This window comes from Xenopus laevis, chromosome 4L (assembly GCF_017654675.1).
Source record: "Xenopus laevis strain J_2021 chromosome 4L, Xenopus_laevis_v10.1, whole genome shotgun sequence".
Classification (NCBI taxonomy): Eukaryota; Metazoa; Chordata; class Amphibia; order Anura; family Pipidae; genus Xenopus; species Xenopus laevis.
In genome coordinates, this window is record NC_054377.1 from 151,846,027 (window position 1) to 151,871,086 (window position 25,060).

A 25,060-nucleotide genomic window follows, 5' to 3' on the forward strand; every position below is an offset into this window, starting at 1 on the left:
AAAGTGGCTGAACTTACCCCGGGAGCAGCTGAGGAGGAAACTCGTACCTTACGTTCTGGTGCGGTGAGTACTAAATCCCCTCTTCCCAAAAGCAGAAAACACCAGCGCTCTGCATCTCTGGGGGCTTCACCTTCTGGTGTTACAGTGAGGGCTGAAGCCAGACTGGATGCTAAAGGCACATGTCATGGGGAACCACAGGGTGGAGGCGTGTCTGTGCATGAACTACAACTCCCATCATCCCCTGTAAACATCTCTTCTGGCAGCCAAATAAGTCAGACTGGGGGTGATGAATATGTGGTGCCAGAAACACCCCTTGAAGACTGTGCTGCAGGGAAAAGTCCAGCTGGAAAGGGAGAAGTTGTTATTTTGTCCCAAACTGTCAGATCTGGGGCTGCTGCTGCTGAGGTTTCACAGGCCGGGGAATCCACTGCTCAGGATCCTGCAGGTAACGAGACACCTGAACCCAACTCTCAGCTTAACCCTTTACCTGCCCAACTGACTGCAGCCACTAGAGGGAATCAGGGAAGCTCAGCTGTTGCTGCTGGGAATGTGATGCCTGATACAGACAATGAGGCTGAGGATTCAGAGGGGGAGCAGAAATCCCAGGACTCCAGTGATTTAAGTGCAACATATGAACCAACTTCACAAAGGAGAATGGGTGAACCCACTGATGTAAACCCCCAGCTACCCAGTCATAAGGATATTGCTCCTATCCTGCAGCAGCTGTCTGAGGCCTATAAGCAGAAAGGAAAAAAAGAGGCAGAAATTGTTGCGCAGCAGAAGCTGATCGGAGCTGCTTATAAGAGAAATAAAGGCAGACTGGAACTGGACCTCATTACACTTAAAGGGGAACTCTTTGAAACCGAGGTCTCCATAGAGAAACTGTTGAGCAAAGCAGGGCCCTGGAGAGAGACTTTTGAAAACAGGGAGCGGTTTGAGAAGCTGCAGAAATCTCTCAGGGAGGAGGTGCCATACCGCAGCCGCAAGCTCAGCACCACCAGCTACTCTGCCTCTTCTGATACAGAGGGGGATTTCAAGAAGCCACAAGCTCCAGCCAAGAAAGCACCAACAAAGAGCAAGAAGAAGGACGGGATCCACTGGCAGGAACTGGCATTTGATGTGCAGGAGGTGACAGAACAAGAGAAGAAGAAACAGCAAAGGGAAGAATTTAACATCATTCAGGAAGATTTCCCTCCTTTGTCACCTGCCGCCCAACCAACCAAGTCACCTCAAGCCCAAGCCCAGGTGTTGCAGGAAGATCCAGTTGCCCCAATGGAAGTATCGTCCAACCATTCAGCTGCGAGTGGCATGTCTGGGGTGGTGCATGGAGATGCTGTTGGCATGAATGATGGTGCGGCTGATGCTGTGCTTGTGGGAGCGAGTGCTCACGGAGAGTCAGTGGTGGTGGGTACACAAGCGGTGCTGGTGGCGGGTAATGATGGCAATAAAAACCCAAAGCCATCTGTAAGTGATGGAGGGAGAGATGGTAGGGCCCAGGCAGAGAGACAAAGACAGCAGGGACAGAATGGTAGGGCTGAGCAACCTGGTGAACAGGCCTCAACTTCTGGGGCAGATGCCGGCACATCAGGCAATTTCTGGGAGCGCAGGCGGTTTTTCCCTGCAGGTGCAGGTCCTTCTTTTGGGGGTCAGGCTTTCCGTAGGCAAAACTGCGTTAAACTGGTGTGGGAAGGGAAGAAAGAGGAGGCTCCTAGTAGAACCTACATTATTAAGACACTGCTGGAAAGGTCTGCCAAGTTTAAGGCCCGTGAAATGGAGGCCTGCATTGTCCAGTCCTCTACAGAATGGGATGTCAGCTTTAAAATACCACAGGGACTGGATGCATTTTGGCGCCTTTTTGACACCCTTAGAAATCAGCCAGAATGGAAAAATGTTGATGCCGTTCCAGTCTCCAGACCTGAGACAAAAACTGTCACTATCATTGTCAAAAATGAAGGGGTGCCAGTTAATGATGTGGCGTTGTGGCTGCAGCGCCAGTGCACTGTCCTCTCCCCACTGGCCCGTATATATGAAGATGATGTGTGGACAGGGGGGTGGAAAACAGAGGTAAAACTAAAGATAGTTGATAACATCCCCCAACATCTGCCCACAACCTTTTTCATTGGCAAAGAGAAGTGCGTTTGTTTCTATTTTGGCCAACCGAGAAAGTGCTTCAAATGTGGTTCCCTGAATCATCTCGCTAGCTCCTGTCTGGTGGAGAGGTGCACTTACTGTGGGAAGATAGGCCACACAAAAAAGGTGTGTAAGATCATTATGTGCAACCTCTGTGGTAATATAGGTCATGCCCACCGCCTGTGCCCTAAAGCCTGGCACAATAACAACACCCAGAGGGAAGATGTGTTGGAGCAGGAGGAAGATCAGCTACTGATTGATGCAGTTCAGGAGATAGAGCAGCAGGAAAGGGTGGAGATAAACCACAGACAGGAGGCTGCAAAGGCCATTCAGGCCCAGCAGAGAGACCCCGGGAAAGATCAGAGCAGTAAGGGCAAGAAGGCACAAAGTCAGGAAGGGAGCTCTAATGATCAGGAACATGATGTTCAGAGACCACAGGCAGGCCCATCATTGGCTAAAAAAGGCCCGTCAAAGGCTGTAATTCCCCCAAAAGCCCCTGATCCCAAACAGCAACCAGCTACATCAAGGGCAGTAACACCCCAGCAATCTCAGGAATCCAGCCTGAGCCCTGCACCCACCTTGCAGGAACATTCACCCAAAAAAAGAAGAAGAAGAAAAAGGGTAAATCAGACAGTGAGCAGAGAGACACCCAAAGCCCTGAGGAAGGGGGTTGGCAGTTTGTTAAGACCTCAGGTAAAGGAAAGAAGTCCCCTGGAATCATGTCTTTCAGCCCACAAACATCCAATCGATATGCCCAGCTGCAAAGCGAAGGCGATGATTTGGATAATGATGATGATGATTCTTGGGGGTCTAAAATGGAGACCGAGTTTCAGAGAATAGATAAAGAACTTTCTCTACAACAGTCAGTGCAGCATTCATCTCCCATTAGTCAGTCAACACCTATGGGTGGTGGGACCATATCAGATGATGTGGTGTGTAGTGAAGCCTTGTCAGAAGTGGTTGGACCCACTATGGCCTCTTTAGAAGAGGTTCAACATGTCCTGGCATCGCCAGATATGGTTATCTCTCAGCCTGAGATAGATCCAACCACAGAGGACGAGATGGTCCCTCTTGGGGATGAGGACCCTATACCAGCAGGGGTCCAGATCAAGAGGTTTGGAGAGGGGGTATGTGAAGATGAAAGAGAAGGAAAAAAAGCCAAATTAAAAAACCAACATGGCTACGGTACCAGTTAGGATTTACACCTCTAATGTCTGTAGCATCCGCTCGCCCAGGGCTAGATTTCTGGCCTTCTCTAGTCTCTCATCATCAGATGGAGACATTTTTTTCCTTCAGGAGACTCGATTGACCACCAGGGCTGACATTCGGAAGGCGACTTCTGAATGGTGTCATGGGCCTTCTGTCTGGTCAATAGCGGCTGAGCCATGCGGTGGTGTTGGGGTGCTGTTCAGAGCTGCATTAAATGTTGTCATTCACCGTCTTATTGAGATCCAGGTAGGCAGGTGTCTGCTCCTTGATGTCACAGCTGGGGGTAGGAGGATACGCCTCATTAATATCTATGGGCCCCACAATGCACAGGAAAGGAATACGCTGCTGTCTGACATGAGGCAGTACCTCCACACCTCTCTCCCAGTGGTTCTTGCTGGCGATTTTAACCAGGTTTTAAGGCCACAAGATAGGACAAGTGCTAGAGTCAACAGGGCAGAAGGATATTTCCTTAATAATATTATCCAGCAGGCAGGCCTGGTTGATGTTGCTACCAAGGATGGCCGTATCGGGCGGCATACTTACCACAATGCAGGGCGATCTAGTCGTCTAGACATGGCCTTTGTTAGGGGAGGGGAGACCTTTACCGATGTACGTGAGCAGGCTGTTGAATACTCTGACCACTTTACAGTCTCTTTCTTATGGGGGGCTTCTTCTATCCCAGCCAGAGGTAGAGGCCTTTGGAGGCTTAATGCAGATTCCCTGGCAGGGCAGTCAGCTCAGCGTTCCTTCAGGATGCGTCTTCAGAGCGAGATTGATAGGGTTGACTTTTATGACTCTGTGTCATTGTGGTGGGAGGATGCCAAAGAGTCGTTCCGAAATCTCTTCAGAAAGCTATCTGTACGTAGGGAGGGAGAGAAATACAAAAGATACCTGTCCCTACGAAAGAAGTTGGAGGCCTGTATTTCGGACGGGGTGGATGGGCCAAAGTTGAACCAGCTGAAGGCCGAGATCAGGCGGCATCAGTACAGCCGGTACAGATCTTTGGTTCTGGAGAGGGATTACGGGAGTTTTCACTCGCCGGACCCTTTTCAGAATTACCGAGAATCTGTGGCCAGGAAGTTAGTAACAGGCCTCAAGGACACCCAGGGTAAGTTGCAAACTACTAGGGAGGGCATCCTGGGTGTTGTGAGGTCTTACTATGCCGACCTTTTCCGGAACAAGGCTTTGGATGGGGACTGGCTGACTGACTACTTGGAGGCGAACCCAGGGCCTGATACATCTAATTTGGACTTTTCCCCTTTGGAAGCAGAAATAACGGAGGCCGAGGTAAGAGCAGCTATTGACAGCCTTCATAAAAAGAAGGCTCCAGGCCCAGACGGCTTAACAGCCGAGTTTTATAAGATTTTCAAAGAGGAGTTGGCCCCGGTCCTCGTGGAGGTCTTTAGAGACAGCCTGGCGGAGGGCATCTTGCCCCCCTCCATGAGGGTTTCTTCTTTGATCCTGCTTTCAAAGGGTAAGGACCCAGAGCATATTGAGAACTGGAGGCCTATTGCCCTTCTCAATAACGATAGGAAGATTCTCGCAAGGGTACTTTTTGATAGACTTATTCAGTTCTCAGGCACGTTATTGTCAGGCTTTCAATTCGGCACGGTGAAAGGGCGGAGCATCTTTGGGGCTCTTCTTACTATCAGGGAGACCTTAGAAGTATGCAAAGCTCAGAGCAAGGGCTGCTACATTGTCTCTTTGGACCAGGCCAAGGCTTTTGACCGGGTGAATCATCAGTACCTGTGGTCTACTTTGTCAAAGTACGGCATCCCGGGCAAATTTATCCAATGGCTGGCAGTTTTGTATGAAGGGGCCGTAAGCTTCCCACTTGTCAATGGTTGGAGGGGAGATGATTTCAATGTGGAGTCTGGAGTGCGACAGGGTTGCCCCTTGAGCCCACTCTTGTACGTATTTGCCATAGACCCATTCCTGCGCGGTCTGGAGAGCTGTGGCTTGAGGGGTATATCGGTCCCCAGATGCCAGACATTGACATCCCTCGCCTACGCGGACGATGTGACAGTTGTGGTATCCAGTCCGAAGGACAGGAGGCTGCTTAACGAAACCATCGAAAGTTACTCTGAGGCCTCTGGGTCAATGATTAACCGTGACAAGTCGGAGGCTTTTTGGACGTTGAATGGTGAGCCTGACTTCCAGCTCCCTGAATTTTCAACTGCCCCATCCCACATAAAGATCCTGGGGATAAAGTTTGGGAGGGAAGACAATTGCAGGCTAAATTGGGATACAAAACTGGATGTCGGAACAGCAAAGGTCCAGCGATGGAAGGGATGGAGGCTGGCCTACAGAGAAAGGGTGAAGCTCATCAAGGCCTATCTGGTCCCTCTGTTTTTGTTTGTAGCGTACGTGTATCCATTGCCAGAATCTCTCTACGCCAGGGTCCACAGTCTGTTTTTCCAGTTGCTCTGGGGACACAGGCTGAACCCAGTCAAAAGGGGGATAACGTACCTGCAGCGGAAGGAGGGTGGTTTGGGCATGTTGTGCCCAGTGGCTTTCTTTGGGTCACTTTTCCTGAAGTTTAACTTTGGGGGCTTGGCCCAAGGAAATGATTCCCTGTGGGAAGTCTGTATCAGAAACTGGGTATCACCTTTTGTAGGAACATGGTTTCAAGGCGGTAGAATGAAGAGATTTCGGATAGTACAGGGATCCCTCCCATCATACCTAGTTCTCGCTCTGAGGATTCTGAAGAGGTGGGATGTCAGGGTGGGTGAGCTGGCCACATCTTCCCGAAGGCAGTTGTATCACAGGGTGATCAGGGACTATTTTGCTGCTCCTCTTGCTCTGAGAGACTGTGTGGGTGACATCCTTCAGAAAAGCCTTCATTTTCTTAATGGCAAGAGACTCCCCCCTAAGTTTTTTGACAACTGTTGGCTTTCACTCCAAGGGAAACTCTATGTCCGAGGCAACTTGACTTATCTTACCATTGGCAGCAAAGATTGTCCCTGGGGGTGTGGGGAGGTGGAGACCCAAGAGCACTTTCTTGTCAGTTGCCCAGTGACTAGAGATGTCTATAGTCAGATGGCAGCAGCTCTTAATATCCCACTCCTGAACAGTCTGAACTATGCAGACTCAGCCTATGGGGTTCCCGCTGTACACCACCCACTGGACCGTGAGACAATTTACATCATACTTGCATGCACACGGTACCAGATCTGGCAGCATAGGTGCAGGAGATCTTTTGGCCAGTTGGGTGGTACCCCAGATAATATAGTGAAGGCAGCTCTGGCTCAGTTGAGTTTTCTGAAGGGAATTGAGATAAAGAGGTCAACATCAAATCAGAACCTATGGCGAGGGGTGAACCTTACTCTTTCATCTTCATGAACATGCCCTCATCTCAAGGTATGTACCTATTGCATGTATATGGCTCCCTGGGCTCCTCTCTTTTTCTATAGGCTGGAGGTGCAGCTTTCTGTAGCCTGGATTCAGAATATGAATATGAAAGTATTATGTTTTTGTTGGGTGAGAAGTTTGGTCCAGGAAAGACTTTTCTGGAATGCTCATTTGGGTTGGTGGTGGGGGAAGGAAGGCCATATGGACAATCCAAGACTTTTCAAACTGGCCTTTGATTTGGTGTGTTTGATGGAAAAGTTGCCAATGGACAGAGGGATGGACTCTGCGGGCTGGAGGGTGTATGGGTGGGTTTGTGGGATTTTTGGTTATTTTTGTTGTATGATTTTTGAATTGTTTATGAATTGATTGAATTGAATTAATTATTGTAAAGTGATCTTTTAAATAAAAAAATCCCTATATAGATATATATAGTTATTTCAATTCCTATAACAGCAGGAGGGCCTCATTTCATTCCAGGCAGATGGGATGCGACTCACTGGCCGCATTTAATTTGCATTGTTCTGGCAGCAGAGCATCCCGTACGCACTGATATTTAACCCGAACATGAGAAGCTGTGCAAGCATGAAAAATGAAATGTAATCGCCACGGAAACGATTCGCTTGACTGATGATCACTGAGCTGCAATTACCAGATATGGGGCCGTTATCTCTCGGAGCCTGACAAAGGGAAAGGAATCCATTTCGGTGTCAGTGTCAGGCGTCACTCTATGTTACAAGGCTCCGAAACGCACTGCGTCGGTGATAATGGGCACGTCGCGCCGCTGCTTGGAGGTGATACCGTTCTGTGCGTGTTCGGTTACACAAATGATATAAATTGAACTAAAACCCTGGGTTAATACAACAGCAGCCCCGAGGAACTGAAATCATGTAAAGATGATTAATAAATACAAATATGTGCAGATCACAGAAATAAGGAGACCACCTGAATCAGCTGCAACAGCTCCTCTTAAAAAAAAAAGATGATATCAACAGTGTAAAACTGCAAATATCACGAAAACCATATAAAACAATACAAACACTTTCCCCTTTAAGAAAGATAAAGGCGAGAGCAACACAGTATTTTGCGGCTACTTCAATTCTCTGCACAGAAATGGAACTACATAAGGAGAGAATATTAGGCAGCGGAATATGAAAGATTAGGCAGTAATTTAGGTAGAAATAAACACTTACGGCTCTGATAATAATAATAACGGTAATGGGGGTTTAAGAGACAATTTCACGCTGGTTTCTTTCGCTGGGAAATGTAGGGAGTCGCTAACACCAATCGCCTCTCTGTACCACGAGGGAAGATGAAAGAGGGAGGGAAACGGTAACCTTACGATTTTAATCCAGAATTGGGGTCAGTGGTGATAATGTAGGAAGTTGCTCAAATGCGTTTCATCCAAATGGGACTTTATTAGCCACAAACTTACAGGCAAAGCCCAAATGAATGACTTTGCTGGAAATGGAGTAAATGTTTCAGAGAGTCTTATGGGAGGTTCATATTTATATACAACACACGACCTTTGTTTTTATTTACTTCTCAATTCTGAAAATGTCATTCTGATCCTGGAAACGATAAAGGTGTCAAACACCAGCCCCGAGCATTTTCCACCCTGAAATAACCTGGGGCCACTGTATCATAAAATACTGGGGTCACAGTGTTATATAGGAGGGGTCGTCTCACTGAATTCTGGGGCCACTGTATCATAAAATACTGGGGTCACAGTGTTATATAGGAGGGGTCGTCTCACTGAATTCTGGGGCCACTATATCATAAAATATTGGGGTCACAGTGTTATATAGGAGGGGTCGTCTCATTGAATTCTGGGGCCACTGTATCATAAAATACTGGGGTCACAGTGTTATATAGGAGGGGTCGTCTCACTGAATTCTGGGGCTACAGTATCATAAAATACTGGGGTCACAGTGTTATATAGGAGGGGTCGTCTCACTGAATTCTGGGGCCACTATATCATAAAATATTGGGGTCACAGTGTTATATAGGAGGGGTCGTCTCACTGAATTCTGGGCCACTGTATCATAAAATACTGGGGTCACAGTGTTATATAGGAGGGGTCGTCTCACTGAATTCTGGGGCCACTGTATCATAAAATACTGGGGTCACAGTGTTATTATATAGGAGGGGTTGTCTCATTGAATTCTGGGGCCACTGTATCATAAAATATTGGGGTCACAGTGTTGTAATATAGGAGGGGTAGTCTCACTGAATTTTGGGGCCACTATATCATAAAATACTGGGGTCACAGTGTTATATAGGAGGGGTAGTCTTACTGAATTCTGGGGCCATTGTATCATAAAATATTGGGGTCACAGTGTTATATAGGAGGGGTATTCTCACTGAATTCTGGGGCCACTGTATCATAAAATATTGGGGTAACAGTGTTGTTATATAGGAGGGGTCGTCTCACTGAATTCTGGGGCCACTGTATCATAAAATACTGGGGTCACAGCGTTATATAGGAGGGGTAGTCTCACTGAATTCTGGGGCCACTATATCATAAAATACTGGGGTCACAGCGTTATATAGGAGGGGTTGTCTCACTGAATTCTGGGACTACAGTATCATAAAATATTGGGGTTTCTGCCAGAGGGCAGAAAATGTTGTAACTGTATTTCAGGCTGAGCCCCAAACCCAATTGCGCCAGTCCAGTCTCCCAATGGGAAAGCACATGACCTTCGACACAACAAGGAAAAATCAGCAGCTGAACAGTTAGTGAATGAGCCCCACTGCCTACAGAGCAGGACTATTCAATGCCTTTACAGTCAGCGGCAGGAGGGCAGGATCAGTGGGTTCCTGATGTAGAAAGTCTCTTCTCCCAGTGCCACACAAAGAATAAATCTGAGAAGTTTGTCCAATCATAACGTGGATTCGGCCGTGATTATTTCATGTAATAAATAGGGTTCTGTTTGTTTTGTTCCGTGCCGCTGGCACCTTATATTTCATCCCGGAGTTTCTCCGAGCGACGTTCCATCTTCAGGATGAATGGGTGGGACTGCGGGGTGGGGGGGATTTGTTCATCACAAGTGCCGGGAGGTGTCATGGACTTTAAATGTGAAGATGTAAATCAGTCACTGACTCAGATGGAATAAAGGAACACTCGGGATTCTGACACACGACTTGGGATAAATGTAATGAATGCAAGGGAAGATGCACTGTCAGCCATATTGTGCTATGGTCTGTGTGTGGGGGGAGGAAAAATTCACTTTATTTATATAAATTTCCCAACCTGTGGCACAGGGCCGGAATTAGGGGTAGGCAGAGTAGGCACGAGCCTTGGGTGCAAAGCTTGGGGGCGCCAGACACGTACATTTCACTGCTGCCTCCCCAGTCTGGTCTGCTGAGTCCGGCTCGTTACGCTTCTTTGAGCACATGTGCGTACGTACGCTAGGAGAGGGGGGGGCAACACGTTGGGACAGCGCACTCACTTACACGCGTGCTGGAGGGGGCGATACAGCTGGCCCCACCCGGAGCCCCCAAATCTTAGTCTTTTGGCAGGTGCTGGGAGATCAGTACAACTCAACTGAAGAATGTAGGTTGGATATTACTGATATTAAGATTTACTAACTCCATCTTTTCCTACTGTCTCCATATTACTCCGCTGTCTTCATCTTCCCCTAATATCTATGTCACGGCCGGCACCCGATACCAGAACAAATGCCAAGCACCCTGGTCTCGGCTCAGCTTCACCAGTAGTGTGACCACCGTTGGGCTTCGGGAGGAGCCCTCAGCTTACTTGGGTGCCACCTGGACTTAACGAGGGGTACAAGGCGAGAAGTTCTGGCTGGCTTTTAGCAAAGTCTTTAGGCCGAAGGTCACGGTACAAATGGAGCAAGCGAGAGAATCGTCAAACAGGCTGGGTCGAGGCAGGCAGAAGAGTAGTCGAAATGCAGGCAAAGGTCAGAGTTCGGATATCAGAATAGTCAGGGACAGGCAGGAATCAAAAACCAGGAATCACAGATAAGTTAACAAGAACAAACAGCACAAGGCTTCAGGAACCACTAGAATAACAATTCTATCACGGGCAATGACAAACTGTGGGAATGCCCCTTTAATACTTTCAAATTTGGCGCCCTTGCCAGCGCGCATGCGCCTTTAAATCCGGAACTGCGCATGCGCACTAAGAGAAATCCGGAAGAGGAGCAGCGCGGTGCGGCCGGCGTCCCCGCAGAGGGGGCGGCAGGCGTCCCTGCCGTCCCCCCAATAGACCACCAGGGTGAGACTTTGTTACAATCTCCATATTACTCTGTTTCCATCTTGCCCTACCGTCTCCATATTGTCCTACTGTCTCCATCTTGCCCTACTGTCTCCATATTGTCCTACTGTCTCCATCTTGTCCTACTGTCTCCATCTTGCCCTACTGTCTCCATTTTGTCCTACTGTCTCCATATTGTCCTACTGTCTCTATCTTGCCCTACTGTCTCCATCTTGACCTACTGTCTCCATCTTGACCTACTGTCTCCATCTTGACCTACTGTCTCCATCTTGCCCCACTGTCTCCATCTTGCCCCACTGTCTCCATATTACTTTCCTGTCTCAATCTTGCCCCACTGTCTCCAACTTGCCCCACTGTCTCCATCTTGACCTACTGTCTCCATCTTGCCCCACTGTCTCCATCTTGCCCCACTGTCTCCATCTTGCCCTACTGTCTCCATCTTGACCTACTGTCTCCATCTTGCCCCACTGTCTCCATATTACTTTCCTGTCTCAATCTTGCCCTACTGTCTCCAACTTGCCCCACTGTCTCCATCTTGTCCTACTGTCTCCATCTTGCCCCACTGTCTCCATATTACTCTCCTGTCCCCATCTTGCCCTACTGAGCAATTGGTCTTCATTTTTTGTTGATTCACAAATCATTTACATGTTTAATTCTGCAACTTTCAGACTTTTATATAATATAATCAATTGTCTGGTTGCTAAGGGGGCTAATTACCCTAGCAACAAGAGAACAGATTTGGATGCAAAACAAAAGAATAGTAGAGTGCATGCAAAGCCATGGAAAATAGGAATAACAATAAAATTGAGTCCTCAGTGTAAGTGTGCATTTGTATTTGTGGGGGTCACTGACACTGACAGCATTTTAGCTGTGGACTGGAAAGAGACAAAACAAACAGTCTCATAACTATAAGATAAAAGTTAATGTTCAGGTGAGAAACTTGCCTTAGACAAAGGGGCAGCAAAAAGTCACCTCTGTCCTTCAACTATCTGGACCAGTGGGGGGGGGGGCTATATGTAGAATCCCAGCCATAAAGCAATGGCACAATGGAACAATGTGAGGGAGAGGTTGTGTTACACTACACTGTGAGCCTAAGGGGAACTGGTCCCAGCAAGCACAGACGTATGGAGAATAGAGGATCACTGAATATTAATTTTCTTTTATTTTACATGTTTATACATTGTATCACATCAGACAATTGTGGTTTTACTGTCTGTGAGCGAGATTGCATTACACTGTGAGCCTAAGGGAGGTGGGAACCTGGTCCCAGTGAGCACAGACATGGTTTCCTTCCATAAGTTTATTGTGCAAGTCACAAGGGTAGAGAACCCAGATTATTCATAAACATGGAAAATTCAGTAATAATAACTAACAAACAGACATTAAAGGGCAAGTTAACTTAAATATTAAAGTTTCTGTGTCATTGCTCAGACACAGCACAGAGACATGAAGAGATTTGGGGTCCATTTTGGGTCAGTGGATGGTGCAATGCGCTAGGACCATGGCAGGTACATTCCTGATATAAAATTTGGGGGGTGTAATTTCCAGTAACTGAGCTCTGATATTTATTCCCCAGGATTAAAGCAGCACTGATCCCGTCACACTGGATTAAAGGAGAAGTAGCACCGAGCCCGCAGGAGTCTCTCTCCATCCGTATAATCCTTGGTTTCGGGTCACAGACAGGGAATTTTTTTTTCAAAGGCAAGAGATGTAAGAATTTCACCTACTCCACAGAGAAAGGGCAAATTAGCCATCAACAAATTTCCTCTATTTAATAAAACTCGTCTGTTGCTATGGCACCCTAAAGGGCCCGACGAGATGAAAGGGGGAAAAAGATGTGCAATTGGCTGGAACATGAACGTTGCGAATGGGAGAGAAAGGAAACGACTGCACCAAGTGGAATTTCAACCATAATTGCTGTAGATTTTTCAAATAGGAGGAAAATGAGGACGCAAAGTGAGCGTGATTAAGGCGAAGGTTCGGCTTGGAGTCTGAAAGCAAAGAAAGGCGCCAATTTGCTTCCAAGGCAGCGTCTCCCTAATGAGAAGATGTTTATTCGGATGCTCTCGGTCTCGCTGCAAATGCACTGGGTGCAACGCTATCGTTAAACTAAAGAGATGAGCGCAATTTTATTTCTGCAATTAAACATGACGTATTCGATGCACTAGGAACCTCCCCTTAAGTAATTGATCCAAACTGCACCAGGTACAGATCTCTGATTCTTTATACTTCCTGCTTTTGGGCTGCTCTCTTTCCCCTGGTCAGACAGGAACATCTCACAGGATTTGTGACTCTCCCCCAATACTTACAGAGTACAGAGTATAATCTCCTGTACGTCCTGCTTCTGGGCTGCTCTCTTTCCCTTGGTCAGACAGGAATCTCCCACAAGATGTCTCATTCCAAAAAAATATTTTATGCGGGTTCTCGAGTGTCGGGTTAGGGTTGGGTCAACACATCACTAGTACAGAGCTCTTCCCTATACCTCCTGCTTTTGGGCTGCTCTCTTTCCCATGTCAGACAGAAATCTCCCACAGGATATCTGATCTCCCCAGTACTTACCCAGGTACAGAGCTCTAATTCCCTGTACTACCTGCTCCTGGGCTGCTCTCTTTCCCATGGTTAGACAAGGACCTCACAAAGGATATCTTAAAAGGAAAACTATACCCCCAAAATTAATATTTGAGCAACAGATAGTTTATATCAAGTTAAGTGGCATATTAAAGAATCTTGTCATACCGATATATATATTTAAGCAAATATTGACCTTTTACATCTCTTGCCTTGAACCACCATTTCGTAATGGTCTGTGTGCTGCCTCAGAGATCACCTGACCAGAAATACTGCAGCTCTAACTGTAACAGGAAGACATCACCTGACCAGAAATACTGCAGCTCTAACTGTAACAGGAAGAGATCACCAGACCAGAAATACTGCAGCTCTAACTGTAACAGGAAGAGATCACCTGGCCAGAAATACTGCAGCTCTAACTGTAACAGGAAGACATCACCTGACCAGAAATACTGCAGCTCTAACTGTAACAGGAAGAGATCACCTGACCAGAAATACTGCAGCTCTAACTGTAAAAGGCAGAGATCACCTGACCAGAAATACTGCAGCTCTAACTGTAACGGGAAAACATCACCTGACCAAAAATACTGCAGCTCTAACTGTAACAGGAAGAGATCACCTGACCAGAAATACTGCAGCTCTAACTGTAACAGGAAGAGATCACCTGACCAGAAATACTGCAGCTCTAACTGTAACAGGAAGAGATCACCTGACCAGAAATACTGCAGCTCTAACTGTAACAGGAAGACATCACCTGACCAGAAATACCGCAGCTCTAACTGTAACAGGAAGAGATCACCTGACCAGAAATACTGCAGCTCTAACTGTAACAGGAAGAGATCACCTGACCAGAAATACTGCAGCTCTAACTGTAACAGCATACCTCCCAACATTTTGGAAGTAAAAAGAGGGACAAATTCACATAGAGCAGCAAAATGTTTTGACCATGCCCCTTTCTGTGGCCACACCCCCTAATTACCATGTTCATTTTACAAAATTTGTCAGGTTATGAAAGTTTAAAAATATTTCTCCTCATCTAAAAACTGTTTTTTGTGTCTCAAAATTGTTACAAAGTATCTTATTTGCACCTGTTAGCTGTTCTGTGGTCTCTGCTAAAAGCCAATTAAGTGAGAAACTTTGTTTCTTTTTCTGACTGTTCAGTGCAGAGAAAATAGGGACTTTCCAGTACAAATGAGGTACTGCAGGTTGAGCTGTCAAAAGAGGGACTGTCCCTCTGAAAAAGGGACAGTTGGGAGGTATGTAACAGGAAGAGATCACCTGACCAGAAATACTGCAGCTCTAACTGTAACAGGAAGAAGTGCTGAAGCAAAAGACAAAACTCTGTCTGTTAATTGGCTCATGTGACCTAACATGTATGGTTTGTTGGTTTGTTTGTGTGCACAGTGAATCGTTTGATCCCAGGGGGCGGCCCTTATTTTTTAAAATGGCAGTTTTCTATTTATGATTACCCATACCTCCCAACTGTCCCTTTTTTGGAGGGACAGTCCCTCTTTTGACAGCTCAACCCGCAGTCCCTCATTTGTACTGGAAAGTCCCTCTTTTCTCTGCACTGAACAGCCAGAAAAAGAAACAAAGTTTCTCACTTAATTGGCTTTTAGCAGAGAGCCCAGAACAGCTAACAGGTGCAAATAAGATACTTTGTAACAATTTTGAGACACAAAAACAGTTTAGATAAGGAGAAATATTTTCAAACTTTCATAACCTGCCAAATTTTGTAAAACAAACATGGTAATTAGGGGGTGTGGCCACAGAAAGGGGTGTGGTCAAAAAATTGCTGCGCTACGTGCGGAAAAAAATTTTTTGTCCCTCTTTTTACTTCCAAAATGTTGGGAGGTATGGATTACCCAATGGCACATACTACTAGAAAAGTATATTATTATGAAAATGGTTTATTTATATGAAGCAGGGTTTTACATATGAGCAGTTTTAAGCAAAATATCTTTAAAGAGACCTACTTTGTTTGAGGGTAAAGTTTTCCTTTAATCAGGTAATAATCTGATCCCCTGTCCTTCATGCCATAATGTACCCAAAAACTAGTAGGCCTGAACATGTCCATTTACCTTAGTTCTGCCCCTGAAAATAAATACAGTCTCCGCCCAGTATTTCCCCCAATCAAGAGCTCTCATTCACTCTACTTCCTGCTTCGGGCCTGTTCTCTTTCCATTGGTCCTAGTGCATTGAGACAATAGTAAAGCAACATATAAGAGCTCCATCTAGAGGCCACAGCATCAGGAACTTAATTACACACTAATTACTAGTAGGGCTGCCGCCTGTGTACAAATATAAGAGAAAAGCTTCAATTTGCCGGAGCCAATTATCAATTTCGTACAATTGGCGATTTTATTTTGGGAGATTCTGTTCTTTTTCAGCTATTTCTGGAACCAATTAGTTGATTCACCATCATTTTCATCCACCCACAGGCATTTTACATTTCTTTACACAAACACTAAGAAATCCTAAATTGTGTTGCTCCCGAGCGAATAGATTTCTCCCGAAATAATCAGTGGCACGTGCAGGATTGTCTCCTCATTAATTGCACTTGGTCATTTAGCAATTCCCACTCCAGATTTCTATCTCAGCTTTCCTAAATGAGTGTCCCAAACCCAGTTACTCCTGCAATTATCTACTGCACCCGCCCCTAGCAGCATTGTTTTCTCTATTACACACATTAAAGGGGAAATAAAGCCAATGTTGAAATACTGTATAATTCTGAACAACTTCCCAATATCCATTCATTCCTCATTCTCACTGGGTTTATAGTTCTGTGTAACTGTCATTGTGTCTGTCCCTTTCTCTTCTCTGCACTGCTGCCTCTGACTCCTGATACAACTTCCCAATATCCATTCATTCCTCATTCTCACTGGGTTTATAGTTCTGTGTAACTGTCATTGTGTCTGTCCCTTTCTCTGCTCTGCACTGCTGCTTCTGACTCCTGATACAACTTCCCAATATCCATTCATTCCTCATTCTCACTGGGTTTATAGTTCTGTGTAACTGTCACTGTGTCTGTCCCTTTCTCTGCACTGCTGCTTCTGACTCCTGATACAACTTCCCAATATCCATTCATTCCTCATTCTCACTGGGTTTATAGTTCTGTGTAACTGTCACTGTGTCTGTCCCTTTCTCTTCTCTGCACTGCTGCCTCTGACTCCTGATACAACTTCCCAATATCCATTCATTCCTCATTCTCACTGGGTTTATAGTTCTGTGTAACTGTCATTGTGTCTGTCCCTTTCTCTTCTCTGCACTGCTGCCTCTGACTCCTGATACAACTTCCCAATATCCATTCATTCCTCATTCTCACTGGGTTTATATACCTAGTCCTACTGTCTTAATCTTCCCTACTGTTACTATTTGCCCTATTATCATCTTGTCCTGTTTTCACATATCGTCACAATTCTCCGTATTGTCCCTGTGTTCCACATCTCTTGTTATTGACACCCTTTCCTATTGCAGCTTTGTTACCCTATGTCCTACTTTCCCTAGTATGTCCCAGTTTCTCTGCAGGGTTTTCTCTGGTATTTGCCAATATTTTCTCCCCAATACAAAGGGCTCAGGCAACGAGAGCGTATTTACTCCCCGCTGAGCAAATGAATAAGAAGCGCAAGCATCTGGGTTACAATGAGCGGTGCCAGAGGCGGGTGACTTCATTTTAAGTATATTATTCCCCCCCGTGTGTTGGATTAAATGCAAACGCTCCAGCTCTGTCCCCAGATAACAGACATTCTGCTCGTGGAATATTGTGATAAAAAGCTTAGAATTCCCAGTCCTCCGGATGTGAGTCGCTCTTGGGCACTCAAGCGTTAATATCAAAAATTGAATGACTTTACAGCAATTACTTTCTACATCGCTGCTATAATGACCCAATGCTGAGTGTTGGGCAAAATGAAAAGCGCAGTGAAAATTCATATGTTTCTTCTGTATTTATCCGCATCATTATGTGGGTTACACAGTCGCTGTCAGACCAGAAATATTCGCTCCACCTGCAGATTCTGAGTGATACGGAGCAGGTCCCTTCCTTGGGGCACAACATATAAAACCCACAACATGTAAAACCCACAACATATAAAACCCACAACATATAAAACCCACAACATATAAAACCCACAACATATAAAACCCACAACATGTAAAACCCACAACATGTAAAACCCACAACATAGAAATCCCAGAGCGACTGAGCAGAGCTTTTGCTTTGCGGGTATAAAAAACAAGTTCCGGATTGTGGAGTCCAAACATGTCCTGGGCCGTCATAAAAGTTTAATCAATGACATCTTGGGAATAACTTATCTGCACATTTGTATGTTCATTTGAGCGGAACGCAAAGTTGCTGAGCGTGGGATTCGGGAGTGATGAGCGGCGGAGGCCAGATAGCGATAGTATAAACTGCCACATAAGGAAATCTCTCTGCCAGCCGCTCATTCGCTCACATGATGTTCCTGCCTGAACCCGACTGAGCAATTGTTATATGTCTGTAATTCACTTTTACACTTGTGCCATAAAGTGCTGCATTATCTGCCGCAAAGGAGCCTTGTATCTAACACTAGTCGTGACCAGGCGAATACTACAGGGTTCCCTTTGCAATTGGTCTCAATACACGGTAAATAACCCATTATTAAGTACAAGAGCCAAGCAAAACCAGAACCAATGGTGGTTTATGCAGTCTGGTCTTTGGGGCTTATTTATAAACACTGGCCAATCAGAACATCAGAATGTTTCTCAGCTTGTACCTACCCGCACGGCTTCTGCTTTTTTATGAAACATTTCTTCCATGTCTTTAGCCAACTTCTTAACCAGCTGCAGCCCATCGATCTCCTCAATAGTCACGTCCTTCTCAAACTCCTTGTACTTCTGTAAGGACAAAGCAAAAAGTTTCCATCAGTTTCTATTACAACATGCGACTCTGGTCCAATTTATTCACCAAATCTGTAAAGGATCTGTGCAGCCACTGGGACACAATGTTCTGTTATACAGATAGCTAGAATCTCAGCTGCCATAAAGCAGGACAGGACTGCTGCTTACAATGGGGATCAGATAGGATCTGTGCAGCCACTGGGACAGAATGTTCTGTTATACAGATAGCTAGAATCTCAGCTGCCATAAAGCAGGACAGGACTGCTGCTTACAATGGGGATCAGATAGGATCTGTGCAGTCACTGGGACAGAATGTTCTGTTATACAGATAGCTAGAATCTCAGCTGCCATAAAGCAGGACAGGACTGCTGCTTACAATGGGGATCAGATAGGATCTGTGCAGCCACTGGGACAGAATGTTCTGTTATACAGATAGCTAGAATCTCAGCTGCCATAAAGCAGGACAGGACTGCTGCTTACAATGGGGATCAGATAGGATCTGTGCAGCCACTGGGACAGAATGTTCTGTTATACAAATAGCTAGAATCTCAGCTGCCATAAAGCAGGACAGGACTGCTGCTTACAATGGGGATCAGATAGGATCTGTGCAGCCACTGGGACAGAATGTTCTGTTATACAGATAGTTAGAATCTCAGACACTAGGAGAGGATATTCTGTTATTTTGTGGCCTAGATCCAGCTCTGAGAAGCATAGGAGAAGTGAATGGTTTGGGTGCAGAAGTGGGTAACAAGCCCATGGGCAGTAGAAAGGAATGTTAATGGCAGGTCCCTGATAGAATGAATAAGAAGAAACCACAGATTCACTGCAGTACTGGGACTGGATGGGCTGCCAATTAATATTCATATATACGTAATTACACAGAAATCTCTCAGTGCCGCTGATTGTGCTACAAACACATTAACAGGTTACAACATAAAACAATTAGTCATTTCCAAGCCAAACGTTTGGGCCAATCTGCAATTTTGCGGCGACCCAATCACATTGTGCGGCGGTGGGATGTGTTTTTGTGACCTGTTTGGAATGGGAAATGCAATCAGGGAACAATATGGGATAATTGTGTTGCTTTTAATTGTGGGAGAAAGAGGTTTCTGTGAGGAGCTGTTTGTACACAGGGAAAGGGATGAGAGTTTTCTGCTGAGATGAAGCATCCAGACCCTGTAGTTCTCTCCTGAGGAGGGCACTGCTGAATGAATGGGGCTGCTGAAAGTGTGAGGTGCAGCCCCCCTATATCAGCACTAATTGTATTGCTCTGTGCCCCGGCCACATGAATAATGTCAAGATTTCCCTTGATACAAACGAAGAGCTGCTTTTATTTTATGTGCAAATACGGGACACTGACATGGGCCCCACCATAAATTCCCCAACACTACAGATCATTACTTGTACAGTGAAGGAGTCGGATAGATGACTTTAATGCAAGATGGTAATTGGAGTACAGGGTGGCACCAGCAGGGTTAAAAAAAATGGCACGATGGAGAGTCTACAGCAAAATTGAGACAGTAGGGCAAGATGGAGACAGTAGGACAAGATGGAGACAGTAGGACAAGATGGAGAAAGTAGGACAAGATGGAGACAGTAGAGCAAGGTGGACACAGTAGGGCAAGATGGAGACAGAAGTACAAGATGTAGAAAGTAGAGCAAGATGGAGACAGTAGGGGCAAGATGAAGACAGTAGGGCAAGATGGAGACAGAAGAACAAGATGGAGAAAGTAGAGCAAGATGAAGACAGTAGGGCAAGATGGAGACAGTAGGGCAAGATGGAGACTGTATGGCAAGATGGAGACAGTAGGGCAAGATGGAGACAGTAGGGCAAGATGGGGACAGTAGGGCAAGATGGAGACAGTAGGGCAAGATGGAGACAGTAGGGCAAGATGGAGACAGTAGGGCAAGATAGAGACAGTAGGGCAAGATGGAGAAAGTAGAGCAAGATGAAGACAGTAGGGCAAGATGAAGACAGTAGGGCAAGATGAAGACAGTAGGGCAAGATGGAGACAGAAGAACAAGATGGAGAAAGTAGAGCAAGATGAAGACAGTAGGGCAAGATGGAGACAGTAGGGCAAGATGGAGAAAGTAGGGCAAGATGGAGAAAGTAGGGCAAGATGAAGACAGTAGGGCAAGATGAAGACAGTAGGGCAAGATGGAGACAGAAGAACAAGATGGAGAAAGTAGAGCAAGATGAAGACAGTAGGGCAAGATGGAGACAGTAGGGCAAGATGGAGACTGTATGGCAAGATGGAGACAGTAGGGCAAGATGGAGACAGTAGGGCAAGATGGAGACAGTAGGGCAAGATAGAGACAGTAGGGCAAGATGGAGACAGTAGAACAAGATGTAAATCAGTAGGAGAAGATGGAGACAGTTGGGCACTCCTTATTGGCAAAAATATAAATTTTTAGCTTTTTTAAATGCCAATGACGCTTTTCATTGAACTATTCACAGCAGGAAGGATCCAAGGGCACAATATTTATTAATAGGAACCATTATTTCCCCTTTATTCCAGCAAGTATAAATCAGCTGCTATTCCAAAACAGCAGCTCTAAATGAAAAGCCCACAATCTTTGCTGAGATACAAGGTTCCCGTTCTAAAGAATATTTCCTACATGAAATAAAGTGCCCCCCACTTGTGCAATTCTCAGCACCATGGTTTCACCCACCTGCATGTGCTTTGCCAACATGGATACCAGTTACCTTGTGTGTTTGTGGATCTGGTGCAAGTTTGGTGCATTATTTAGAATGGCATTAAAGGGTCCAGCTCACTGACTGCCCAACCCGCCCAACTGTCCCTGCAAAGGGCAACTAGACCTTCATTTAGTTCCATTTCTGCAGAACTATCCCCCAGTGAAATAGAGACATCAAACAGCCCAGAGACACCTGGAAGCGGCCGGCGCTTGGGAGAGACGCAAATCCACGTGACCCAAATTAATTTCGGGGAGAAAATGAGATCAGTGTGTTCAATCAGACTGAACATGAAAGAGGGTAATTAGATTCATGCCGGCGCCGGTCTGTATCTTATTTAAATATAAAACCTGAAGAAACAGCAGCAAAACGGAGGAATAAAATGTCTCGTATTTGTATTCGTGTCAGCAGCCGACTCGTCGATCTTCCCTAAAAATGATAATCCTAATTGTGTGTATTATCCTCATCTCTCTGCCTTTTGTGCTGCTCTTATCATTTCCCTCCCCGGCACCATTAGAACAATAAGAGCCCCCCGCATTCGTATAAGGTCATGGCTTCTGCCAAAATTACCCCCCCCTGTGCTGCTCCACCAATTAGAACATTTGCCAACAGAATCAGGCTCAGTAATGGACCTGTCTTGGTTGGAGTGAAATCGACTGCTGAATTGTTTCAGAGACAGGGCTGTTTCCATGGTTTGGGCCCCTGGTTCTAGGAAAACATTAAGACTAGAGGGTTCCAGTTCCGGGTCAAGCCAACCAGGTGCCCTAAGCAACCTCACCCCAGCTTACATGTGCTCGAATATGTGAACTATCACTCGTGGGTGCCCATGCTGAAGATGGGGGGGACATGCTGCAGTTGATAGGACAGGGGCCCCAACTTAGGGTAAGTGAAAGCAAAAGTACATGCCCAGCACCCCCCTCAGCATTGCACTCTAGGCATGTGGCTATTCTGTTTAACCCTAGTTCTGGCCCTGCAGGGTACAATGATATTCCTGACAATTCCATGGTTCCTACTTTGTGGAACAATTGAGTGTGGGGGGGTTCCTTCCCTGTTTCAGCACAATAATGCCCCATGCATAGACCCAGGTCCATACAGAATGGGTTTGCTGAGATGGGAAGACCCTGGCCTCAACCCAACTGATCCCCTGTGGGATTAAATGGAACCTCGACTGATCCCCGACATCAGTGCCCAACCTCACTAATCCTCCTGTGGCTGAATGGAAGCAACTCCCAGCAACAACTACCAGCAAAAATGTTCCAACATCTAGTGGGATCTTCCCAGAAGCACCAGAGCAGTTATAGCAGCAAAGGCAGAGGGCAACCCAACTGAACCCCTGTGGAATGAACTGGAACCCCGACTGTAAGCCTGATCCCCAACATCAGCGCCCAACCTCACTAATTCTCTTGTGGCTGAATGGAAGCAACTCCCAGCAACAATGTTCCAACATCTAGTGGAACCTTCCCAGAAGAGATGGGGCAGTTATAGCATCAAAGGGAGGGGCAACTCAACTGAACCCCTGTGGGATGAATTGGAACCCCGACTGTGAGACTAATCCCCAACATCAGTGCCCAACCTCACTAATGCTCTTGTGACTACACGGAAGTAACTCCCAGCAACATCTTGTGGGAACCTTCCCAGAAGAGATGGAGCAGTTACAGAGACCCACGTTACACAGACACTTACTTACATGACATATTTTATTATTTCTGGATTTAAGACCCACGTTAGAAGCTTGGGGTTCATGTAGAGAAGTGATGGTGTGACAGGGGTACAGTACATGTAAGCTTTTGCAGTTCTCTGGATCTGAGTTCCACACCTGGGAATGTGGGTCACACAGATGCGCCGCTCCACATACAACACACGGATATATTTATAGAACAAGGAGATGGAATTGGACACGCTCCTATAATAAGGCAAACTCCTTCCATTTCACCTTAATTAGCATCTGCTCAGAAGGAGGGAGGGAAGACGCCGAGGGCCAGGGATATACATGTAAATACATTTCCATGGAATATTTATGAAGTGAGATGGAGTGAGGAAGGTGCCAGCGCTAATCATGGTGTCGGCCCGGCAGCAAATTGTACTTTATAACTTGACTTCAAGTCACATTATCACATGGGAAGGAGGGGGGAGATGCTAATTGATTTCAACACACTGAGGAACATTGTCATTGATGTTGAAAACAGACACACAACATGGACCTCCTATCTCCATAGGAAACTAAAAAAGCCAGTGGATGTTGTTGACTCCAAAAGACAACATACTAGGAGTATTAATATCAGTAATCCTCATATTCCTTCACAAGTAAGCCCAATCCTTCCTTGAAGCTCTCTCATGTATCTGCCAGTACTCAACTTCACAACTCTTGATCACTTCCCACCATAAGATAAAGTCGTGTGTCTATATCTACTGGTGAACATCAAACCACACATTTTACTGTATGTTCTCCTATGTTAAATAATAATCATTATGTCCAATGATATAATGGGTGACACAGCTATCAATACCCAGTTCCAAGCTTTTTGGATTTGAATAAAGATACAGTAAAATGAAAGAAAAGTGTTGGAGGACCATAGTTGCTCTCCAGCTGGTGATGTCTCTCCTTAGACTTTTCACACCAACATCCCTCTGGGCAATGTTCCTCATTGTACATCACCAAGTTGGGCATCTTGCTCATTGGTGAACCTGCCCAAAATCTCCCCTCTTAGACAGTGGCTCTTTCTCTTCCCATGATGCAACGTTTTGGAAGCTTTATGTGCTGCCTCAGCAGTTAAAGTTTTCAGGGTTAATATATACTGTATATTTATATATATATATATATATATATATATATATATATATATATATATATATATATATATATATATATATATATATATATATATATATATATGTGTGTGTTTAATTGCTTATGTTTATATACATACCCATTGTTACGCTGCCACATAGTGACCAAAGCTATTCAGCAGGCTCTGTATTTCCTTGTTTATAAACCCTCCTCCTATTCCTTCCTTATGTGTGATGTCAGTTCCTCCCATCATGCTCTTGTGTTCCTGCCTTCCATGAGTGAGGAGCTACTAAGGGTTAGGAAGGAAATATTCTTTTTGACCTGCAGCACTTATTCATCCACTGCTACATTGTCCATCCAACTCAAATAAAGCAGCTTTGTGGACTACAAGTCCCTGGTGAGTAGTGATGGGCGAATTTGCGCCGTATCGCTTTGGCAAAAAATGTGGGAATTTCGTGCGAAATTCGCAAAATGGCAAAAAATTCGCGAAACGGCGCCAGCGTCTCGTTTTTTACGCCGGCGCCTGTTTTTGACGCCGGCGTCCGTTTTTTCGAAAAAAATATTTTGACGCCGGCGAATTTTTGCCGCGAATTTTCACGGGCATTTTGCGAATTTATTCGCTGGCGGCGAATCGCGCAAATTCGCCGCGAATTCGCGCCTGGTGAATAAATTCGCCCATCACTACTGGTGAGTTCAGCGAGTATCTGGCAAAGATTGTCCTCAGTGGTTGTTACAGCTCCATACAGGCCCAGCAGGGAGGTCTCACGGGGATTCAGCCATTATCACAGCAATTGGAGTCAGAATACTTTACTTGATCTCCTGGCCAACCTGTCCTACCAATGAACAAAGTCATTCAAAACCTGACCAGCAAATATCTTTGTGCAGCATTTTCCTTCTCTGCCCCACGGGGTGGATTGGTTTACGCATCGCTGGCCATAGAATTTTTCCTGGCACAGTGGCCCCAGCCCAGGGGGATGAAGGGTGGTAGGTCCTTGATGAGGTCCTCTCCTGACCAGTCTTCATAGGCTTCCATAATGATCCAAATGGGTTCTATGTACAGGGGCCACACAGGTAGATCAACCCTATTTGTCCCAACTTATGGGCACCCAAACTGGACAAAGATGACCAAACCAGTGTTGGACTGGGGCATTAGAGGCCCAGCAGTAAGACCAGGTGCCCTCATTGCAACCACCAGGGCCGTCTTCTG

The 25,060-nt window shown here is 45.8% G+C and overlaps 1 protein-coding gene across 7 annotated transcripts in view; it reads right to left on the bottom strand.

Annotated features, from left to right (window-relative positions):
* cacna2d3.L (calcium channel, voltage-dependent, alpha 2/delta subunit 3 L homeolog) overlaps positions 1-25,060 on the bottom strand; it is a 504,571-nt gene that overhangs the window by 369,600 nt on the left and 109,911 nt on the right. For all 7 annotated transcript variants that reach the window (XM_041590967.1, XM_041590966.1, XM_041590965.1 and 4 more), the window contains one exon: positions 18,251-18,367. In XM_041590967.1, the coding sequence (XP_041446901.1) occupies positions 18,251-18,367 (117 nt within the window). The remainder of the gene's footprint in view (positions 1-18,250; positions 18,368-25,060) is intronic.